The sequence below is a fragment of the Heterocephalus glaber genome, unplaced genomic scaffold (assembly GCF_053883595.1).
Source record: "Heterocephalus glaber isolate CG9 unplaced genomic scaffold, H.glaber_assembly_v1.0 deba00001662, whole genome shotgun sequence".
Taxonomy (NCBI): domain Eukaryota; kingdom Metazoa; phylum Chordata; class Mammalia; order Rodentia; family Bathyergidae; genus Heterocephalus; species Heterocephalus glaber.
This window is the reverse complement of record NW_028258403.1, coordinates 14,972,718-14,992,272: the sequence shown is the minus strand read 5'-3', so window position 1 is coordinate 14,992,272 and position 19,555 is coordinate 14,972,718. Positions and strand designations below refer to the sequence as shown.

Below are 19,555 nucleotides of genomic sequence, written 5' to 3'. Positions count from 1 at the left end.
TTTTGGCTATAATCAAATGAAATGGTTAGTTTTACATTTTGTGAATTTTATCTCACTAAAACAAAACGGGTGCATACATAAATAAGAGAGTGAGTGTACTCTCTTTGTGGGAGTTGAGAAGGCAGAAGGATCCCAGGTTTCCTCTTCCACTCATCAGAGTCTTCTCACCCAGGAAAGTTACTAATGTCTGGCCCCTGAAGCCTTTGTTTCCTCATCTGCAAGAAAGTGAGGTGGGACAAGGTGACCACTAAGATACCTTCCAGTTCAAATTGCGAGGAAAAGAAACTCAACATCCTTCTTTCTCCCTTCTCCTTCAGATGCTGAAGATGACAACATTTGGGCAGATGCTTTCTGGAAAACAATGTGACCAAATGTCATGGAAATTAGTTTTAGTTGTTAATATGAAAATATACTTTAATATTTGTTATGGTTAGGATTATAAATGTCCCCAAAAGGCCTATATGCTAAAGGCTTGGTCACCAGCCTGTGGCACTACCGGGAGGTATTAGAAACCCTTAGGAAGTTGGGCCAAATATCCACAGACTGAAACTTTTGAAACCATGAGCCAAAAACATCTTTCTCCCTTATAAGTTGATTATTTCAGATATCTTGGTAACAGTGACAGAAAACTGACTAGTACAATATTCGTCATGAAAATGATACAGATTAATGGATAAATAACTAAAACTAATGCACTTGAACAAGTAGTTTGGGGTTTGCCTCTCTGATGCTCAGCCTCAGAGCTCATGCCTGGCTCCAGCCTGTCTGTGTCCTTCTGTATAATCATATACTTTAATTTTTGCCAGCCCCAATATCTCTGGTTTCTATGCCAGATGCAGTGCTAGCAGCCTCAAGCTGATTGGGAGAGCCTTGGTTGATTAATAAGTGCCCTTGCCAAGTAGGGATGGTGCCATGGGATTGAATTCCACTCTACACCATGCTTTGCAACTAAAGTCATCTAGAACAGATGGCCTTGTTACCAGGACTGTGTTTAAACTGCTGTTCTAGTTATAAGACTAGTTGTGCTTTACTGTGAAATTACTGAAATATTATTTGGATAGTAATTACCCAGTCATAAGATTTAAAATCCTGGGTCAACATGTTCATTCTGGGAGGTGAGTATATAATTTTATGTATTTTTCTTTTTTGACCAACATCTCATTGACCAGTTACTATAGGTTTCTAGTCCTTTGTAAATTGCCTTCAAATTATATTCCTCCTAGTATCAGTGTATCTATAAAGAGCCTTCATCTAGAAAAGTTTTGGCCAGCTATCAAGGATTATCTGTCATTTCTTCTCCTTTTTAATTCTGTCCCTCTTCAGGGATATCTATTTCTGATCTCTGCAACAGACCCCAAAGCTGGGAAAAACACAGACCACTGACCACCAGAGCCCACATTCAGGCTGCCCCATACCTGCTTTCTTGGTCACCCCTGGAGGAGATCACTTAAGGGGCCAAAGTTACTCCTGGGGTTCAAGCAAAAGTGGGAGACAGCCCCCCCCCCCCCACCTTGTTATTGCATCTCCAATTCACTCCTGCAAATAAACAGCCTGCCAGCTTTCATGCTAGGTTTTCTATCCTGCAGCTTGAGCATCCACCATGGTTGTCTAGGGAGACAAAGCTGAGAGACAAATCCCCCTCCACTGGCCTCTGACGTTCTGTTCTGGGCCAGGCTAATCACCTTGACACTTTCAGCAAGTTCTCATTGGGGAGCCTCCCCAATGCCTCTCCTAAGAAGACCTTTTCCAGCCCACAATCCTTTGTGGCATTTGCAGGGTCAGACATTGGGTACCAGGAACTATTTATTAGCATCTACTATGATTAGGCACTCTTGTCATTGTTGAGCTGTTGTGCGACTTGAGAGGGCAATTGCCTAAGCACTGGCCAATTCCAGCCTTTACCCCAAGGAGGAGTACCTCCTGCTGAATGATCACACCAGAGATGCCAACTCATTACTACATGTATGGGGACCTCATCTCAATATAACCAGAAATTTTCTCAAAGATTCTTAGAGCCTCTACCATAGACTGCCCCTCAGGAACCCTTGAGTTCCTTACCTGACTATGTGCTCTGCTTCTGTTATGTAGCAGCACCCTTTTCTCCTCTGCTCTTTTTGTTCTTGGTCTGAGCTATACTGTATTTTCCCCCCGAGTGGCGGAGAGGAGAAGGGTACTGGAAAGAGAATAAACTGAAAAAGCTGTAGGGGATTGTATACACAATAATACCCAAAACCAGTCCATTCTTTCGTTTAAGTTAAATGAAGAACACCAACACACAAGAATTTAGAACTAAAAGTATAGAAATGGCTTTGCCTGCAATTTATGAATTTTTTTCTGAGTTGGTGTTTCAAAGAAAAAGGAATTTAAAATCCTAAAAGCAATTAGCATATCTGTAGATAACTAAAAAGTCTGCTAGGCTGTGTCCAGCCCTCCCATTAGTGCAGCTGCTTGTGGAAAAAGTGAGAGCAGAGACCTGAAATACTATGTATCCTTTGCGGGGGTGTGTAGGGGAGGGGTGGATGTCAGTGTCTACTGTTACATGAGCATGTGATTAATTTTGAAGATAGAATTTCAGAACATCATATTTTGGTAAGAAATTTGAATGGTAAGTGGGTAAAAATATCTGGCAAAGCAAAATATAGTATTTGCAGGGTTCAGCAAATACTATTGATATAGGGCCTGTGATATATGAACCTCCAAATAAAATAAGGGAAATATTAAAACTCCCAACTTGCTAGATGTCCAATTCGCTGAGTTCAGATTCTCTAAAATCAAAGAATGAATTCTAGGAACAATGGAGGTTAAGAGTAGGAAGAATTTATTGAGAGAAAGATACTTTCTAAGAGAGACAGAAGGGGGGCCCAAAAAGTGGGATGCCCATGGACCCTGCTTTTAAAGGGAGTTTTATAGAGCAAAGCCACAAGGTGTGTGTGTGGGGGTGTGTGTGTGTGTAAGGTGGGACAAAAACTATAATCAACTAATAAGAACAAGTAAGTCACTTAGGTAATATTGATCCAGTGGAAAAATCACAAGGTGGGTATGAGGTGGGACAAAACTATGGTGAGCCAATAAGACTACAAGTATAGTCACTTAGGTAATATTGATTAAATGGGGGTCAAAAAGGAAAACAAGTCAAGTAGTAGGCACACAAGGAAGGAACAAAGACTTTTCCTGGAAGGGATGGGTCAGGGACCTTTCCTGGAAGGAAGGCGTTATGGTCTTGGTCCCCCCACCCAGGTGATTGATGCCTATTTAGAATATCAATTACTGCTGCTCATCTTTAGGGGAAGTGTGTGGGAGTAGTCAGTTGTCTTTGTCCTGAAGCCTGGCCTTCAAGGAACAGCCACAGTTGCCTTCTGCACTGCCTTCTTTGAGGGCCCAGCCCTGTCTGACTGCCTATAATATTTTAACTAACTTAGCTGTCTACAGTACTATGACCCAGCATTTCCTCACTGTGCACATCCCCCTTATCGTATAGGGCCTTGCACACACTATAGGGGCAAAGGAAAATGTCTGTTCACGTTTTATTTTTATTTTTAAAAGTTAATTTAATTTTTACTAGTACATGTTAGTAACCCATAATAATTACATTCATTATGGGAAGTTGGTACATGTATATGACACATCTTAATTCTTTTCTTTCCACTTCCTCGGTGGCCGAAACCTCCTGACCAGGATCAAATAGCAGAGGAAAGGCCAACCAGGAAAGGCACCAGCTCAAGCCAGACCGAGACCACTGTTTCATCAATATATTTGCTCCTGGGTTTATTACTGTACTCAAAGGTCTGGAAGGTGACTAGTGCTGAATGTGGCAGTAAACTGTGCTGTTCATTTCATTTACATTTCAGAGTGAGGGATCCAGGTTTTCAAGTTTGCTACGGGATTTTATGCAAACCAATATGCAAATGAAGAGCCTTCTAAAAATTCCATCTGTTCTCCAGCCCCTCCCCTGGTCACGAACCACTGAGGGTGGCGCGGAGCTCGCTGGGATCCTCCTGGAGTGAAGGGCAGACTGGGCTGGGTGACGGGCGGGGGAGGGCTGTCCCGGAGGCGGTCCCGGGGCGGGGCCGTGACGCGTGCAGCCCGCCGGCTCAGGGGCCGGACCTCACTCCGCCTCGGGCCATCACAGCTGTGGTGGATCCACAGCTCCAAAAAGGCCCTCGGACTCCTCACTAGGCCAGTCCAGCGTCGGGTGGCGGAGCCCCGCACAATTTCCTCCGCTCCCTAAACGGGGATCCTTTCTCCCTAGAGTTTGCGAGCAACTTTCCCCTCCGTCCCCGGCGCTGCGGTGGCTCGGAGACCGTGGCTGCCGCAGGTTGCTGAACCTAGGGCTCTGCTCCCCGAACCTGGGCTTCGTGCTCGCGTAGGTCGCTTCCTCTCGGGGTGCACACTGGGGGTCCCCGATCTCGAGGCCGAGGGCGAGATGCCTCTGGGACACATCATGAGGCTGGATCTGGAGAAAATCGCCCTGGAGTACATCGTGCCATGTCTGCACGAGATCGGCTTCTGCTACCTGGACAACTTCCTGGGCGAGGTGGTGGGCGACTGTGTCCTGGAGCGCGTGAAGCAGCTGCACTACAACGGGGCCCTGCGCGACGGCCAGCTAGCCGGGCCGCGCGCCGGCGTCTCCAAGCGGCACCTGCGGGGCGACCAGATCACGTGGATCGGGGGCAGCGAGGAGGGCTGCGAGGCCATCAGCTTCCTCTTGTCCCTCATCGACCGGCTGGTCCTGTACTGTGGGAGCCGGCTGGGCAAATACTACGTCAAGGAGAGGTCCAAGGTAGGACGTGCGCGGGAGCGGGAGGCGTTCGGGGTCGGTTGTATGATGGGCTGTTCCGAACTTTGGTTTTTAACAAGTCAGCTTGGTTTCTCTCCCCACCACCACTCCTCTACCCCCCACCCCTAGCTCCTCTGAGCAAAAGCCCTTGTTTAAAGGGGGCTCAGGTGTATCAAGAAGGCCTTCTGTGACTTTGAAAGAATTGCTCTGGTTGATGATACAAGCCGAAAAATTGTAACTTTTGGTCCAATTTTAAGACATGGAGATTGTCAAAGATCCAAAGGAAGGAAAAGATATTAGAAACATTGTGTATGATCTGAGACACATATGTATTGGTAATGTTGAATGCCTACTTTAGCCACCTAATATTGTCCTTCATTATGGTCAGAAGGGGTTCCTACAAGAGCACTCTTTGATTCTGGAGTCAGTTGTGATTTTGCGTTGTGGCAGTTGGTTTGTGGAGCTTGGCAGGAGTGGGAAGAGTTTGACATGTGAAAGGAGAAGCTTTTCGTCATTTCTGAGTGCTGTGCTTGACCTCTCGGACTTGGGACACTGATAGACCATCTACTTGACAAAATTGTGTCCTGGTGCACACTTTTTCCTAAGGATTTGTGACAAAACCTACTCAAAGCAACCAATTAAGCGCTCAAGAGAGAGTAGTCAAGAACTTCTGGATAGAAACCTTGTTTTTCTTCACCTGGCCAGAAATGACTCTTTGGGTAGTTGGTAATTTACTTTGGAAACATTTACAGGTAGATTGGCAGAAATATGGGAACACATAGGTGCCATTATGTCAGTGCATGTACGTTACTTTGGGGTAGTCTTGCTACTAAGCCATTCTTCATAGTCCAGGCAGTTTTCTAGTGACGATTCTGAGTGAGTTGCCCTTGTGTATTGTGGTCTGGTCAAGGAAGGATGGACCACTTTTATCAAAAAACAGGCAGAGTGTACTAGAGTGTACTAGCGTTTGAGAGAAGATAAACATTCAGCTATGTACCATTCTTTGACAATAAGGGTAACACTTTCTCAATGTAAAATTAATCTTGTGATAAGAGTATTTCATTTTTCTCACAAGCTGAGAGGAACACTCTTAATGAAAGGCAAATAGTAAAGATTGAATATATGTGGAAGCCAAGGGGTTGATATGGGTGCATGGAGCCGGGAACCATAGATGGCTGTACACTTTAAAGCAATGAGAACATGGATAGAATATCTGAAATCATCCTTGAAGGTGAACACACAGTAAATCTTAAAAGAAAATGTTGTTTTCTAAATGTTACTTTGTTTTGGGAAAAGTTAAGAGTTAGCTGAACTGTTTAGAATGATGGCAAAGTATTTCTGTTCTTCCATCAGTTTGGTGCTGGAGTAGAAAGTCATTTGTCTTTAAATCAGTTTTGTTTTTTCACCAATGACCTTGCTTGTCTGGGGGGAGAGGAGAGGTGACCCCAGTGTGGCTTCAATCTGGAAGAGCAAATGGCTTATCAGGTTTTAAAAGTTTTTCCAAAATGGAGGGGTTGGGAATCCCCCCCCCCCCGCCCTGCATTCTAGGAACAGATTTTGCTCTGAAGGAGGTCAGAATTAATTGGTAGAATGATGTCACTAACATACTTGAAAGTTAAATATTTTTATTTAGCTTTAACCTAGTGCATGAGGGTAGGGTTTCAGTATGGAATTTAACTCAAATGGAATGAAAAGCACTGTGTAAATCAGGGTAAAGAAGAAAAGATCTCCAGACAGGATTCTTTAATTATGAGTTATCTTTTGGGTAGAATAATAGCTTTTCATTTAACTGTGTCAGAAGGTGACTGAGTTGATAAGAGAAGATTCATCTTGTTCACTGAAGAGACATCAGCTTATTCCCACAGTTCAGCTGTAATTTGGCTATTTTGGTGCAAAGCACTTCATTCTTGCCCTTTTGAAAAATCGAACATGTCCTGGTCAATTAGAGCCAAATGCAAACCAAGCCTCAGCAAAAGATTTGTATAACAATAACAAAAATGAAACAAAAATTTGATTTGCTTGAATGAAGGAATCTGTGGCCTCAGGTCTCTCATTCAACATATAGAAACATGTTCCATTTCTATATGATTTATATTACTTTCACCTTAACCTTTTTTCTTTCATTACTTTCTTTTCCTCCCTCATTGGAGTCCTTTATGTTGTGCTGCTTCCCAGAGCAGTGATACAGATGGACCCATTTACTTGCTGGGTCCTGTAAGCTATTGAGGAAGATTTAAAATACACGCAAATGTAGGAAGCTAGTGTAATGAGCTCCCATTACAGCTTCAGCAATTGCTGGTGTATACATTTAGTTAGACCAATTGTTTGTGAGGTACTTTAAATTTCTTGAGGTTATGCTTATGAATGCATACACCTTAATAATTTTTTGGTGTTTCTGCTGGACTTTTATCATTGAATAATATAGTAATGTCCTCTATCTCAGAATTTACAAGAATATGTACTGGACCTAAAATCGAAATAGTGGAAGAGTATAAAAGAAATATGAGGAGGTCTATTTGCCTGCCAAAAAGTTGTTGGCCAAAATTTGTCTACCTGATTTTCCTTGGGGAAAAATCTAAGGTGCTAAAGACCCTTGGGGAGGAGGACAGCAGTGTACAGCAGTATGGCGCCCCCTAACTTCAAGCATGGTCATTGCTTTCAAGCTAGCAAGGGCGAGTTTATCTGTTATTCCCTTGGGAGGATTTCAGATTCTATCCAAGATAAATACCGGTTATAATTTGCTTTTTCTTTGGCTGCCTAAATCTTGTAAATGGCTGTTTTCCAGTGAATATGTAATTTATAGAACCAAAAGTCTCTCTGCTTAAAGCGTTTCACTGTAGACTTACCAGGGAATAATTCTATTAATAATATGAATACTTTGTATTGAGCAGTTTGCTCTGTCTGGCACTGTGTTAAGCACTGTACAAATACCATCTTAATCTTCAGAATTCCAATCTTAACAAATTGAGGGCTTAAATAATTTGCTCAAAGTATCAAAGTTGGTAACAAGCAGTTTATGAAAAGGGTTAGGGGTTTAGGCTTGAAGTTAATTCCAAACCTTGTGAGTTTGCTTAGGTAAGTTGTTTAGGTTTCAACAAGTGTAAATAATGCCTTAGATGGAGCTTTGAAAGGAAGGAGCATTAAATATTGTAATGTTCTGTTAAGCAGAATCCTGAGCCTTTGTCAGTGTTATAAGGCTCTAAATGAGATTTGAGAGTGTGACTGGATTTCTCTGACTCAGGAGTCTGTGTTCTTAACTTTCCTGCTTGTCATCCTTTCATGTATTCTGAAGGTGTTTATGGAATATTCACTCGATGGGATGCTGTGCAGGGGTTGGGGTACTTCTGTTCACATGTATCTTTGTAGGATCCTCTAGTTCACACTTGACTGAGTCTCAAGTGTTATTAAAAAGAGAAGAAGAAAAAACCTCCAGTGAAGTGAATCCATTGAGTACATATGACGAATAAATGGAGTCTGTGCCATGGTTTTTCTGTTATTTTTAGGAAAGTCTGTATTAACAGTGTTGGTTGTTAGGATCTCTGACCTGAGTGACACTGGACCCCAGCTTTGGGAGGTTTGTATTGCAAGCAGACAGATCCTTTCTTTCCTGGCAACAATACAGAGGCGTGATGAAACAGCACAACTTTTATGAATAAAAGAAAGTGGGTGGCAAGGTGATAGGCTTATCTTTCTGCTCTTTAGCAATAATAGTTTTGGCTGCCCCTTCTCATGTGATGTCAGGAGTTCCATTTCTAGTCACAAGCTACTTTCTGCAGAGATGGGCTAGCTTCAGAAGATCAGGATATCACTAGGAACCAAGAATAGGAAATGTAGTCAGAAGACTGGAGCCATCATCTAGACAGTCCTTCATATCTAGGCCAGCTGCTGTGTTCCTTCTTTGTGCTTTATGGTCTGTTTTTGCTTCTTTGCTTATGTTCTTTATTTCTCCCCCTCTCTTGTTCCAATCCAGCTTTTGCTGGTATTTCACATACGTAGCCCAAGATGGCTGCCCTATAATGGCCACTTCAGGTTTTATTTCAGGATGAGCAGAGGCTTGAATAACATTCTGGAGTCCATATTTTCTGTACCTGAAAGAAAATCTGATTGTCTGCCTTGCCTCAGCGGTCCTAGCAGCCTTGGTTGAGGGCGGTGGGAGGCATGAGAATAATATTGTCACAAATGTGGTTGTCAGAGTCCATGACAGGTATAGTTCTAGGAGCACAGAGTTTGTGGACTGGACACCATATATAGTGTCTCTGCAATGAAAATCTTAAAAATCTTTGTGTGGATAAGGTATTTTAGGGAGAGGGCCACCAAGATTCAAGCACTGAACATCTTTCTGTAAGGATGTAAGGAATTGCTATAAAAGGTTTTATATTAAAAATATCTTAGCTCCTAGAGGAAGAAAATGACTCCAAGGAAATCATTTATGGTAAAAGGTCCCAGGGACAGGGAAGCAAGTTTCTCTATTGGGTGACTTTGCATGGTGTTCATTGTCTATATTGTTGAATGACAGTTGGTAACAAAGAAGGAAGAGTAGGATGTATGTGTGTGTTTAATTTATATTTCTTTTGTTCAACTTTTGTGTTGGCTATTCAGTCACAACCTTATCTGCTTGTAGAGAAGCCAGAAATCAGGGGTATCAATTTAACTTATCTATTCACAAATCCTTAAATGCCTTCACTGTAGTAGACCTGCACATGGGTGGGGGAAGGAGCGAGGAAAGTGAATAGGAAGCCACCCGAAGAAGCAAGCTGGAAGGTGGATGTGGGGGAAGACTTGTTACCACTGTTGTTTTCTTTTTTCTGGCCACAAAGCCCACTTTTACACCACTTGTCATTGTTTTTCTTTGAGCTTTCTCTAATTTCTTAATTCTTTCAAATGAAATGGACAATATAAGTGACCTGACTATTCAGAACTTTAATACTATGAATTTTTTAGAGTTGGAGAGGTGTCAGAAATTTCATCTATCCAGTCCCTCATTCAGCAGCTCAGGTCTTCTGTTTGGAGAGGAAACACCTTGAAGAGGTCCATGACAAGGCTCTGGTGCATGTGCTGGTCTGAGAACATGTGCTTCTAGAGACAGCTACAATGGCTGCTGTTGCTCCATGAGTCAGGTAGACTGTGGCTCAGGGTGAATGAGTGAATTTAGCTGCAGGAGCATTTCATTTGGGAACTGTAAATGTAATTCTGATGAAACTCTGAACACCTTCAGGTGGAACTATGTAGTTTGTTTCTGTATTTGGCTTTTGGGTGTCAGGAATTATCCCTTCCACACTGGGAATGGAACCCAGGGGAGTTCTACCACTAAACTATATCCCCTCTCCTTTTTTTGTGACAGTCTCACTAAGCTGCCCAGGCAGGCTTAGAATTTGTTATCCTCTTGCCCTCATCACTGGGATTACAGACATGCTCTACCATACTCAGGTTCCCTTCCTGACTTTACCTGGCCTAAGCAAAATTGGTAATTCTTTCCCAATTCCTGACTCTGGCTAGAAACCCTTCTAATTTTGTAGATAACAAACAGCCTTTCATCTTCCAACCCATCCTTAGAACACACTACGTACAGAAGATGCGTCTGATGAAGGTGGAGTGGAGTGCTAGAGCCCAACCTGCAACGAACGGAGCCCCCTTAGAAGTGTCTCCAAGCCCCTAACCTCCTGTGCACCTCAGGATAAACCCCAGAAGGCTGCTCTCCTATGGGCCATATTTGTTCAGCTTGGCAAGACCTCTGCCACTTAGTGCCCCCAGGTGACATTTTGACCTGTGCCCATTTGAAGACCAAGGACTAGTTTACAGGTTAGCAGTATGGACAAGGCTGTTAATTTTTTGTCAATTATTACAGTAACAGTTTTGATAATTCCTTTGTAACAGTACTTTGTAGCTGTTAACTAATACTCTTCTAAGAAACAAGTGTCACTTTTCTCTGGTGTTTGTCAAATGCACATGCTCTGACAGTAATGATAGTTCGGATGTATTCTGCTGGGCATCTGCCGGGGTGCCCAGCGGGTAGCTGAATCCAGAGGCACTGGAATTGTAAATACAACAGACAAATCATTTTATGATGCCAGACTAAGGAATTCAGCTTTGGCAGATTGCCAGAAGCCATTGATTTGGCTCTGATTCAGAGCTATGTATCTGTTTGCCAAGCAGGATTAGCTGGCTTGGTTAATTATGCATAGAATTTGTACCTCCTTTTCTCTCAATTATTTCTATCTTAAACCAGTGGGAAGCTTACTTTAATTTTGCATCTTCTTTCTATATTGATTTGTGAGTGAATTTCTATTCTTGTTTTTGGTGAGCTGCTAGTAACTACAATTTTGTCATTCTCTAACCTAATCCTAACTCAGCCTCACAGACCCATGGCTTTGCTGTTGTATAATGCAGGCCTTCAGATCGTGTTTTGGATCAATTTGGTACCTACTTGCTCAGTGTCCTCTCTGTTCAGAACATTATCAGTACCCCCTTCATAAGTCAAGTCTTATGGTTTTGATTCTTTAGAAAGTACAGTGATCAGCATTTTTCAAATTCTAGAGTAAATATGTCTTCTATTAAATAATTTTCCTTTCAAAATCAAGGTAAAAATAATGACTATTGCCATAGAAAATGAATCCCAAAATACACACAACCAGAGTATGATGGTCTTGATTATTTGCCAGTGGGAAGAAGACAAAATGAGAAATTCAATTCTAGGGTCAGTACCATCTCTTTTGGTGATAATAGGATTTAAAATTGTTTTGAAGTTTTCAGGATAATACTCTTCCATTTGAGCATGGCTTGGAAGGGTAGTAAAGATATATTATTCTGACAATTTGCATATCTTAGAGCTTGCTCTGTGCTTTCCAGACCAGAAACAGATGCCACCTATGCCCCCCCCCCCCCCAAACTGTCCTCCCCAGTCCCCTTACCCATCAAGTAGTCTTGAACCTAGATCTAGTCTAGACAAACTGGAGGGACGATTACTCAGAAATCTCAATACACACATTGATGAGTCTTTATTTCTTTCTGGATGGCTTCTTTCATATTCATATTGTTGTGTGGTGTGAGTATTTGGAGTGGATCAACAAAACCCTTTTAAAATATCGAGTCTTAAATACTCAGGCAGGAACATGCCGTATTATTACTCAAAAACTGGCCTGTTATGCTTCTGTTTTGTTTTTTAAGTTCGCTAAGATACTGCAAGATTTGTCTTTTTCTTTCAACCTAATTTTCTCTTTCTTAGCAGAAATCCTTCAGGAAGAAAGCTTTTGAAAGAGACTTCCTTTCACCACAAATCACCTGCATTTGATTCTCCTTCTCCCTGTAACTACATTACATTTTTCCCCTAGAGTGTAGTCCAGACCAACTCTAAACACTCAGTCTTCACTCTTCAAGATGGAGCACCAACCAACCATACTCTTACTATTCTTTACTGACAATGCTTTAAAGTCTTGGTGAGGCATTGAAGTCCTTCCACCTCTGACCTTTCCGAACTTAATCTCCCATGGACTGCCTCCCTTCCCTCCCTGTCTCTGAAATGCTAGAAATGGACTGGCCAGAACAGCAAGCTCCTCATTGTCTTCTACTCCTCACAGTCCATCTCCAGCGCCTCCGGTGTCTCCTCCTTGAAGTCTTTCCTTGTTGTGCTCCCTGGACTCGGTGGGAAGCTCAGGCTAGGCTGGCTCAGTACAGTTATTTGGCTGCTTACTCTGTTCCCTGTGGATTTAGAAATTCCTTGAGTGCAGAGCCTGTGCCTTTCATAAACTTTTAGTGCCTAGAATGGTCCCTTAAAAGACAGTTGCTTTCCAGCTTAATTTCATCCTCAGAAGCAACTTTGATTTCAGTGGATGCCAGAGTGTTTAAAAAGCCATAAATATTTTGTTTGAAAGGGGGAGTTTGCAGCATGGTCCCTAATCTGATGTCAGGGTGTTTAAATATTGTGACAAGCTATGAGAGACCATCTCAAAGGAGACCCTTAACTCTTAAGTTTTTCCCCTCAGTTCTGAAATTCTGTGCTTCACCCTAGAGATACTTGAGTTTCACTCAGACCCTGGTGCTCACGCATGCAGGTCTGGCTCAGAGAAGCAGAGAAATCCCAAGACAGGGAGGCTGAGAACCCAGTTCTGGTTTGAGTTCAACTCCCGCAAAGGATATTTCAGCCTTCAACTTCCACCTTTTCTTATACATATTTATTTATAAGTTTTAACTTAAATTTGGTCAGTACATACTAATAGGCAGTAGGATGGACATTTGATATTGTATTTCATCTCACGGAGATCTTGGCCAAGTCAGTTCTATGAGCTAGCCTCCTTCCTTTCTTCCTTCCTTCTTTCTTTTTTCTTCCTTTCTCCCCTTCCTTCCTTCCTTCCTTCCTTCCTTCCTTCCTTCCTTCCTTCCTTCTGAACCCAGCCACGCACTGAGCTACATCTCTGGTCATTTTATTTTTAATTTTTGTATGGGGTTTTGCTAAGTCACTAAGTCAGTCACTTTCAATCCTGACTCAACCTCCTAGAGGGCTGGTATTGCAGGCATGTGGCTCCACTTTCTTCATTTATAGCACAAGGACAGTAATATATCTGCTTCCAGAGTTGTAAGGAGTTAAATGAAAATTGATCTGAAAAGGAAAATAGTTGCTTTCAGTATCTCTTATTGGATTCTCGGAGAGAAGAAACTGTTACCTACAGTCAAACCCCAGCACTGACATGACAGTAATCCTCAGAGGCAAAAGCCCCACAGAAAACAGTAATGCTAGAAAGTGACAAGTGGAATGTTTTCTGCCATCTTTGGGAATGACACTTATAAACCTGTGCCAGACACTGCCCAGGAATTTGTCTCTTCCTGCTCTGTCTACTATTTTCAGTTCCCCAAATTAACTAGTGTAGCTGACTAGCTCTCTTTTACCTTTTATCATTTAGGGAGAGGCTTTGCACAAAAACTGAGTCAGAAATGCACATGTTCTGCAGGTGATTCTGATAATGCTAACCTTGAAATTGGCTTTTCCTCTTGGTATGGAGGGCTTTGATTTTCCATTCCAAGGTGGAAGCTGTATTTGGTATGTTGGAGATTTATCTTAAGAATCCTTTCTTTGTTGCTTATCTTGGAGTTGAAGGAAGACAATTTCATTTCTGGTGCCTCTGAAAAAATAGCACATGTTTTTAGATAACACTTTTTTCCTGATACTTTGAAAGCAGTGTTTAAAGGTGGAAAGACCATGGATTTGGAACTTTGGCTCATCTACTTCTAGAATATCATCCCGTAAGTCATTCTTTTGTTTCTGATTCTGTTTCCACACTTATAAAGTGGGACTTATGTCTATCTGCAAGGAGCATGGGCAGTTAACTACTTCCTTACCCTTCAAACTCAGATGCTCCTTTATTTCTGATCCACTTTCAATTCCTCAAAATAGCTTAGAAGGTTCTCTTGGAAGAGCCTTCTACTTTCTACCCTTCTAACAGGTCTTGTGGATTTCAGCACTCTAAGCAGTCAGTCTGTATTCAGTGAATTCTAATTAACATGACTGTAGAAAGTTCTGTTTCCCATGAATTCTTTCTGATTATTGCAGTGGTAGTAGTAGAGTTCTGTGGTAGTAGAAGAGTTCAGATGTCTCCTAAGTAAGATTTGTGCCTAAGTAGGGAAAATTGGTCTCATCTCTAGGATTTATCAGGTGCTTGTTTTTTTCTTCCCTGGGAACATACACCTTTTTTTCCCTTCTTTTTTACCTTTTTTATGCATTGGATGTTTATTATCTGATATTGAAATAAGTCTGAAAGCCAAGCTTCTGTTGACCTGACCTAATGAAGGAGGTTCTAGAGAGCGGGCCAACTTGCTTCCACAGAACCTCAGGCAGGGAAGAGCAGCCCAGCTGTAGATTGGTCTTGGGACACAGTGGACTGTTGACCTGCTGCAGCCCATGCAGGGTTCTATCCCCTTAGTCAGGGGTAGAAGTTGGATATTGCTGGATGGAACATCCCAGGCAAACACATCAGGGACACTACTGCTTTGCCTCAGGATTCAGGATCAATTTCCACTGCCTCTGGTTCTTGTTAAAATTCTCCTTTGGAGCTTTTAGTTCCCAGACTCAATTTTAAGCACACTCGTTTTTTTCATGTTTGTAGTTTATTTTTCTACTTTTGCATTTTATAATTTTCTATCATTATGGAATCAGTGAACCAAATGTAGTTGGTTGCCACCGCCTGCATGGCTGAAGGGTCCACAGAGTGAGAAATAATGGTGGGAGATTAGAAAGATAAAGAGGGCCGGGGATTTAGCTCAGTGGTTCTGCTCCCTGCCTTGAAAGCGCAAAGTTCCTGAGTTTGATCCCTAGTACAAAAAAAGAGAAAAAAAAGAAAAGGTAAAGAAAGTTACAAAAAAACAAAGAGAAGCAAAGATGGGGCCAGGTGGAAACCCCCTTTCCTGATGGGATAAAAGGGCTGGCTGGCATCAGCAGACCCTTATTTACAGTGTAGAGATAAGGGAAGCACAGTGGGGAGGTCAAAGGGGCTGGCCTGTAACCAGAGCCGGGAGAGTAGCAGGTCTGCAGGACCTCATGCTTGATTCTTTTCTGGCGAATGAGTGGGGAGGAAGACAGTCCTCTTCTTCACCAGGCCTTGCTCCACCATGCCCTCTTGTCGCCTATTCACCTCTGAACAAGGTGCCTGTTCCTCATGTTCCTCATTCCATTTGGGGCCCTGCCTCACCCGAGGGAGGAGGCGAGTTAGGCCTCGCCATAGTGATCTACAGCTCAGTGCTCCCAGCAGTTGGTCCTCCATATCTTCGGGTTCAACCAAATGTGGATTGAAAATATTTTTTAAAAATTGGGACTGTACTGAACACGTGGACTTTTTTGGTTTTTGTTCCCTAAACAATACAGTACAACAACTATTTACATAGCATTTAAACTGTATTAGGTATTCAAGTAATCTGGAAATGATTTAAAGTATATAGAGTGGTCTGTTTAGGTTGATGCAAATACTAAGCCATCTTATATGAAGAACTTGAGCCTTTTTCAGGTTTTAGTGTCCAGGAGGAGTCCTAGAACTAATCCCTTGTGGATGCTAAGGAAAAACTATTCTTGAATTAGAACTGAAGATCCTAGTCCCCTCAAATATAGGGTGAGGGTAAAATTGGTTAATGTTAGACACTAGGATGCTTTATTGGGGATGCATGATGTGATGATTTAGGCCTCATGCTCTTTCGCCAAACCAAACTGGTTTCAAAAAGCCAAAAAGCCAACCCTCTTTGTGCCCATCATTTCCTCATCTGTAAGATGGAGAAAATGTTCCTTCCTTAAGAGGTTATTATGGAATGAATAAAGTGATACTTGTGAAGCACATTAATAGTGTCAGACTCGTAGAACTAACTGTACAAGTGTTAAATAAATAACTAGGCTTCTGGATCCCACAAATTGGGATTCTTCACTGTTTTGCTGTGTGTCATTTCTTTCCTTTAGCAGACATATTTTTCCAAGTACTGAAATGCAAATGTAAACTTTCTCTTGTCTAAAGAATATTGTTTCAAGGTACTTTTCACGACATGTTTTGATCAGTAACTATGTTTTAAATTTATTATCCATTAATAAAATCTTGTCTTACCAATTGTATTTAAGTTATCATGGATCCCTTCAAGTATTTGTGGATTAACTCCAGATGAAGGTGTAAAGAAACTCAAACTTAATTTCTGACAATCCTGCAGTCACAGCATTCCTTTTCTGTAATTATGCTCAAAGGCTTCAGACAGCTACGGGTGAAGTTATATTTTTCTGATAAGGCTCTTTTCTCACATCAAAGGGAGTTAAATGTTGTGAATCCCTCCCCATATGGCGTTAAGGATTACACATGAATTTTTTCTATATAAATACAGTAACTCCTAGGGCCAGGATTAATGACTTCCAATGAAGACCTGAGAGCAGTGTGGCTCAGGAACAGGCTCCTGCTTGCCTTCCCTGGAGCCAGGAAATTAAATGAGACCATAGAATTGCCCCCCTGGATCCATGACCTACCTCTCAGGACATGGCAGCTGTTAATACTTGGTGAAAGACATCAGAAAGGATATGGTTAAATGCCTGTCTTATTTAGTGTCCTCAACCCTGGGCTTGACTGGCTCTCACTGATTTTGTAATGTAAGGAAGCCCCTGTTGAGAGCGTTCCTCTGGTGACTGTGGCAGTGATGGGGGAGGAAAGAAGGGCTCCCTGGGCTGGCTGTCCTTTCCTCAGGCTGACTGGCGGTGTGCTCGCTCGGGTGTGGGCTGGCTGCCACCCTCACGAAGCGCACGTAGCCCTGTCACTCAGCCATCACTCAGCTGGCTTAGAGCCAGGCCTCCACAGAAAGGGCGGCTTTCCCAAACTCAGCAGCCTGTATTGATACGTCCATGTTGCCGGGCCTGTTTACTACACCTAATTGCAGGGCTTCGGCTGAATCCCCTCCGGGAGAGGAATTAGCTGCAACTGAGAAAGGAATCACAATAGTCTTTAAAATGCTAGGTCTCTGGGAGTTTCAGTGACTTCTTCCAGGAGGGTGATTTACTCAGAAGTTCATGCATGAAGTACAGAACCCCCTGGAATGGAGTCCTGATCTACTGTAGTTAGACTTTACAGGCCTGCAGTTTTGTACAGACTCTGTGTGTGTGTGTGTGTGCCTATGTGAATATTTCCTTAGAGAAGGGTAGAGCTTATCTCTTTATTAAGAATCTCAAGGGGCTATACTAACCTCGTAGATCTGTCATCATGACCCATAACAACTAAACTGGAAGGTTTCAGTCTGGGCAATTGTTCATGCTTGTTTGCATGGTCCCAAACCTGGCATCAAGTCCATTTGAGGACAGGTTTTAAAGTGGAGAAGGTAAATTCTCTGTCCTTCCCAGGCACCGTCCTCTATGAAACTAAAGCTCCACTTTGCCAAAGCTACTAAGAGTCCGTTAAAACTTCTTACTTTTCAGTTGCAGAAGTACTGAAGTTCCTACGTTGTTACATAATTCAAGTGTAAGGGCATGATGCTTACTGTTCTATGTTGGGAGGAAGGTTAATGGGTTTGCAGGGTCAGGTAATGGGATAACTTTTAGTGTGGATTTAGGGCAAATGAGGAAGGTAGAGTAGTTTTCATTGTGGAGATAGTAGAAAACATTTTCATGAATAGTGGGGTTTATTGACCAGATTACTAACCTGACACATACTTGACTGGCTGGCATTCTCAATCTTTCCATTTATGTGGTCAGATGCTGAAACTTTGGGAAGGGGAATGTGGTAGGCACAGTTCATATTTTGCCTACCAAGGGCAGATCTCCTATTTTTCCCTTGTTTTGTAACATCAGTCTCTAACTAGATAGAAGGATCTATGCTTGATCTTAACCAGCAAGGTAGATAACAAACAAGATGCTGAGGGCTGGGGATTTAGCTCAGTGGTTCTGCCACTTGCCTCAAAAGCGCAAGGACCCGAGTTCGATCCCTGGTACAAAAAAAAAAAATGCTGAGATAACTAGTGGTAGCTTGAGCAAAGTGTCCTACCTTTTTCTCTAAAATACTTACATTATTTAAGATTCTTCTGTGTGTGTGTGTGTGTGTGTGTGTGTGTGTGTGTGTGTGTGTGTTACTAGGGACTGAGCCCAGGGCCTTTACATCCTCAGCCCTTTTTACTTTTTGAGACAGGGTCTTATTAAGTCTCTAAGCTGCCCAGGAAGGCCTCCAACTTGTGATCCCCCTGCCTTATCTTTCCAGAATGCTGAGATTACAGGCATGCACCATCATTCCTGGTCTGTAGTTTATTTCTTTTTGTTGGTGTAGGTAAAGTTAAAATGAGCATATAAAAAGCCTACACATGCTAGGCATGGTGGCATGCGCCTGTAATTTCAGCACTTGGGAGGCTGAGGCTTAGAGGATCGCCATGAGTTTAAGGTCAGCCTGAACTGCATAGTGAGACCGTCTCAAACAAACAAACAAAAGGCTACATAAATTAGTGGTGTTTATCATCACATGAGACCTTGTTTTTTTGTTCACTTTTATATAATGGATGGGAACAACTGACAAAAAGTGTGAACTTTGTATTGGTTTTTTGAGCCTTGAGGAGAGCTTTGCATAGTTGCCATCATTTTATAAAAAGGCCTTGCAAGCATTGTATTGTGGGAATTTAGTTCAAGACACAACTGGATCCCACAAGTGAATCCTTGAAGATCACAAACCCCTGAACTACGGATTCCAACTGGCTCTTCATGCCCTCTGCATTTAATCTGCAAAAGAGTTTTGGAGTTCTCTTAATCTTTGTCAGATCCAAATGGAACAAAATGCAATTTGACATTTTGGCTGAATTTGTTTGGTTTTCTTCTTACTCTGGCCTTTCCTGAGGGATGCTTATGAGTGCATATAACAGTTTGGATAAAGATTTCTTGTTTTTGTTTTTCATTTTAAATAAAAGACTTGATTTTAGAGCTGCTGCTAGCACATATAAGGCCTCTGTTCCAGTTTCCCACTGCCCTTCTCTGCCTCAGTGAATGAATTATCTATCACGTGGGGCCCCTACCTCAGCAGGCACCTTTATGAATGCAGGAAATAAGGTGTACGACCATGGGCTGCCCTGATCACTGTCCACATTCAATATGTGTGTTAAAATACATGCGAACACAACCAGCTAGAAAAATGACCCCGAAGTATAGCCTTCAGCTCCTCTACCCAGACGGCTGAAAACATTGGCAAGTCTGTCACCTAAGCCGTTGCCACTTGAATATAAATGAGATCTATTTCCAGCTAGAAAACTTTGGCTTTCTCCACTGTGATGAGTTGCTTGACTGTTTTTCCAAGTTAAAGAGGGTGA

At 42.3% G+C, this 19,555-nt stretch overlaps 1 protein-coding gene and 1 long non-coding RNA gene across 2 annotated transcripts in view; both read left to right on the top strand.

Moving 5' to 3' along the window:
• Positions 1-1,277, top strand: part of LOC110346243 (uncharacterized) — a 44,746-nt gene extending 43,469 nt beyond the window's left edge. The window contains exon 4 of the long non-coding RNA XR_015445763.1: positions 318-1,277. This is a non-coding gene — a long non-coding RNA (uncharacterized LOC110346243). The remainder of the gene's footprint in view (positions 1-317) is intronic.
• Positions 1,278-4,076: 2,799 nt separating this feature from the next.
• Positions 4,077-19,555, top strand: part of Egln3 (egl-9 family hypoxia inducible factor 3) — a 28,136-nt gene continuing 12,657 nt past the window's right edge. The window contains exon 1 of the mRNA XM_004867577.4: positions 4,077-4,780. Within this exon, the coding sequence (XP_004867634.1) occupies positions 4,424-4,780 (357 nt within the window). The 5' untranslated portion in view covers positions 4,077-4,423. The remainder of the gene's footprint in view (positions 4,781-19,555) is intronic.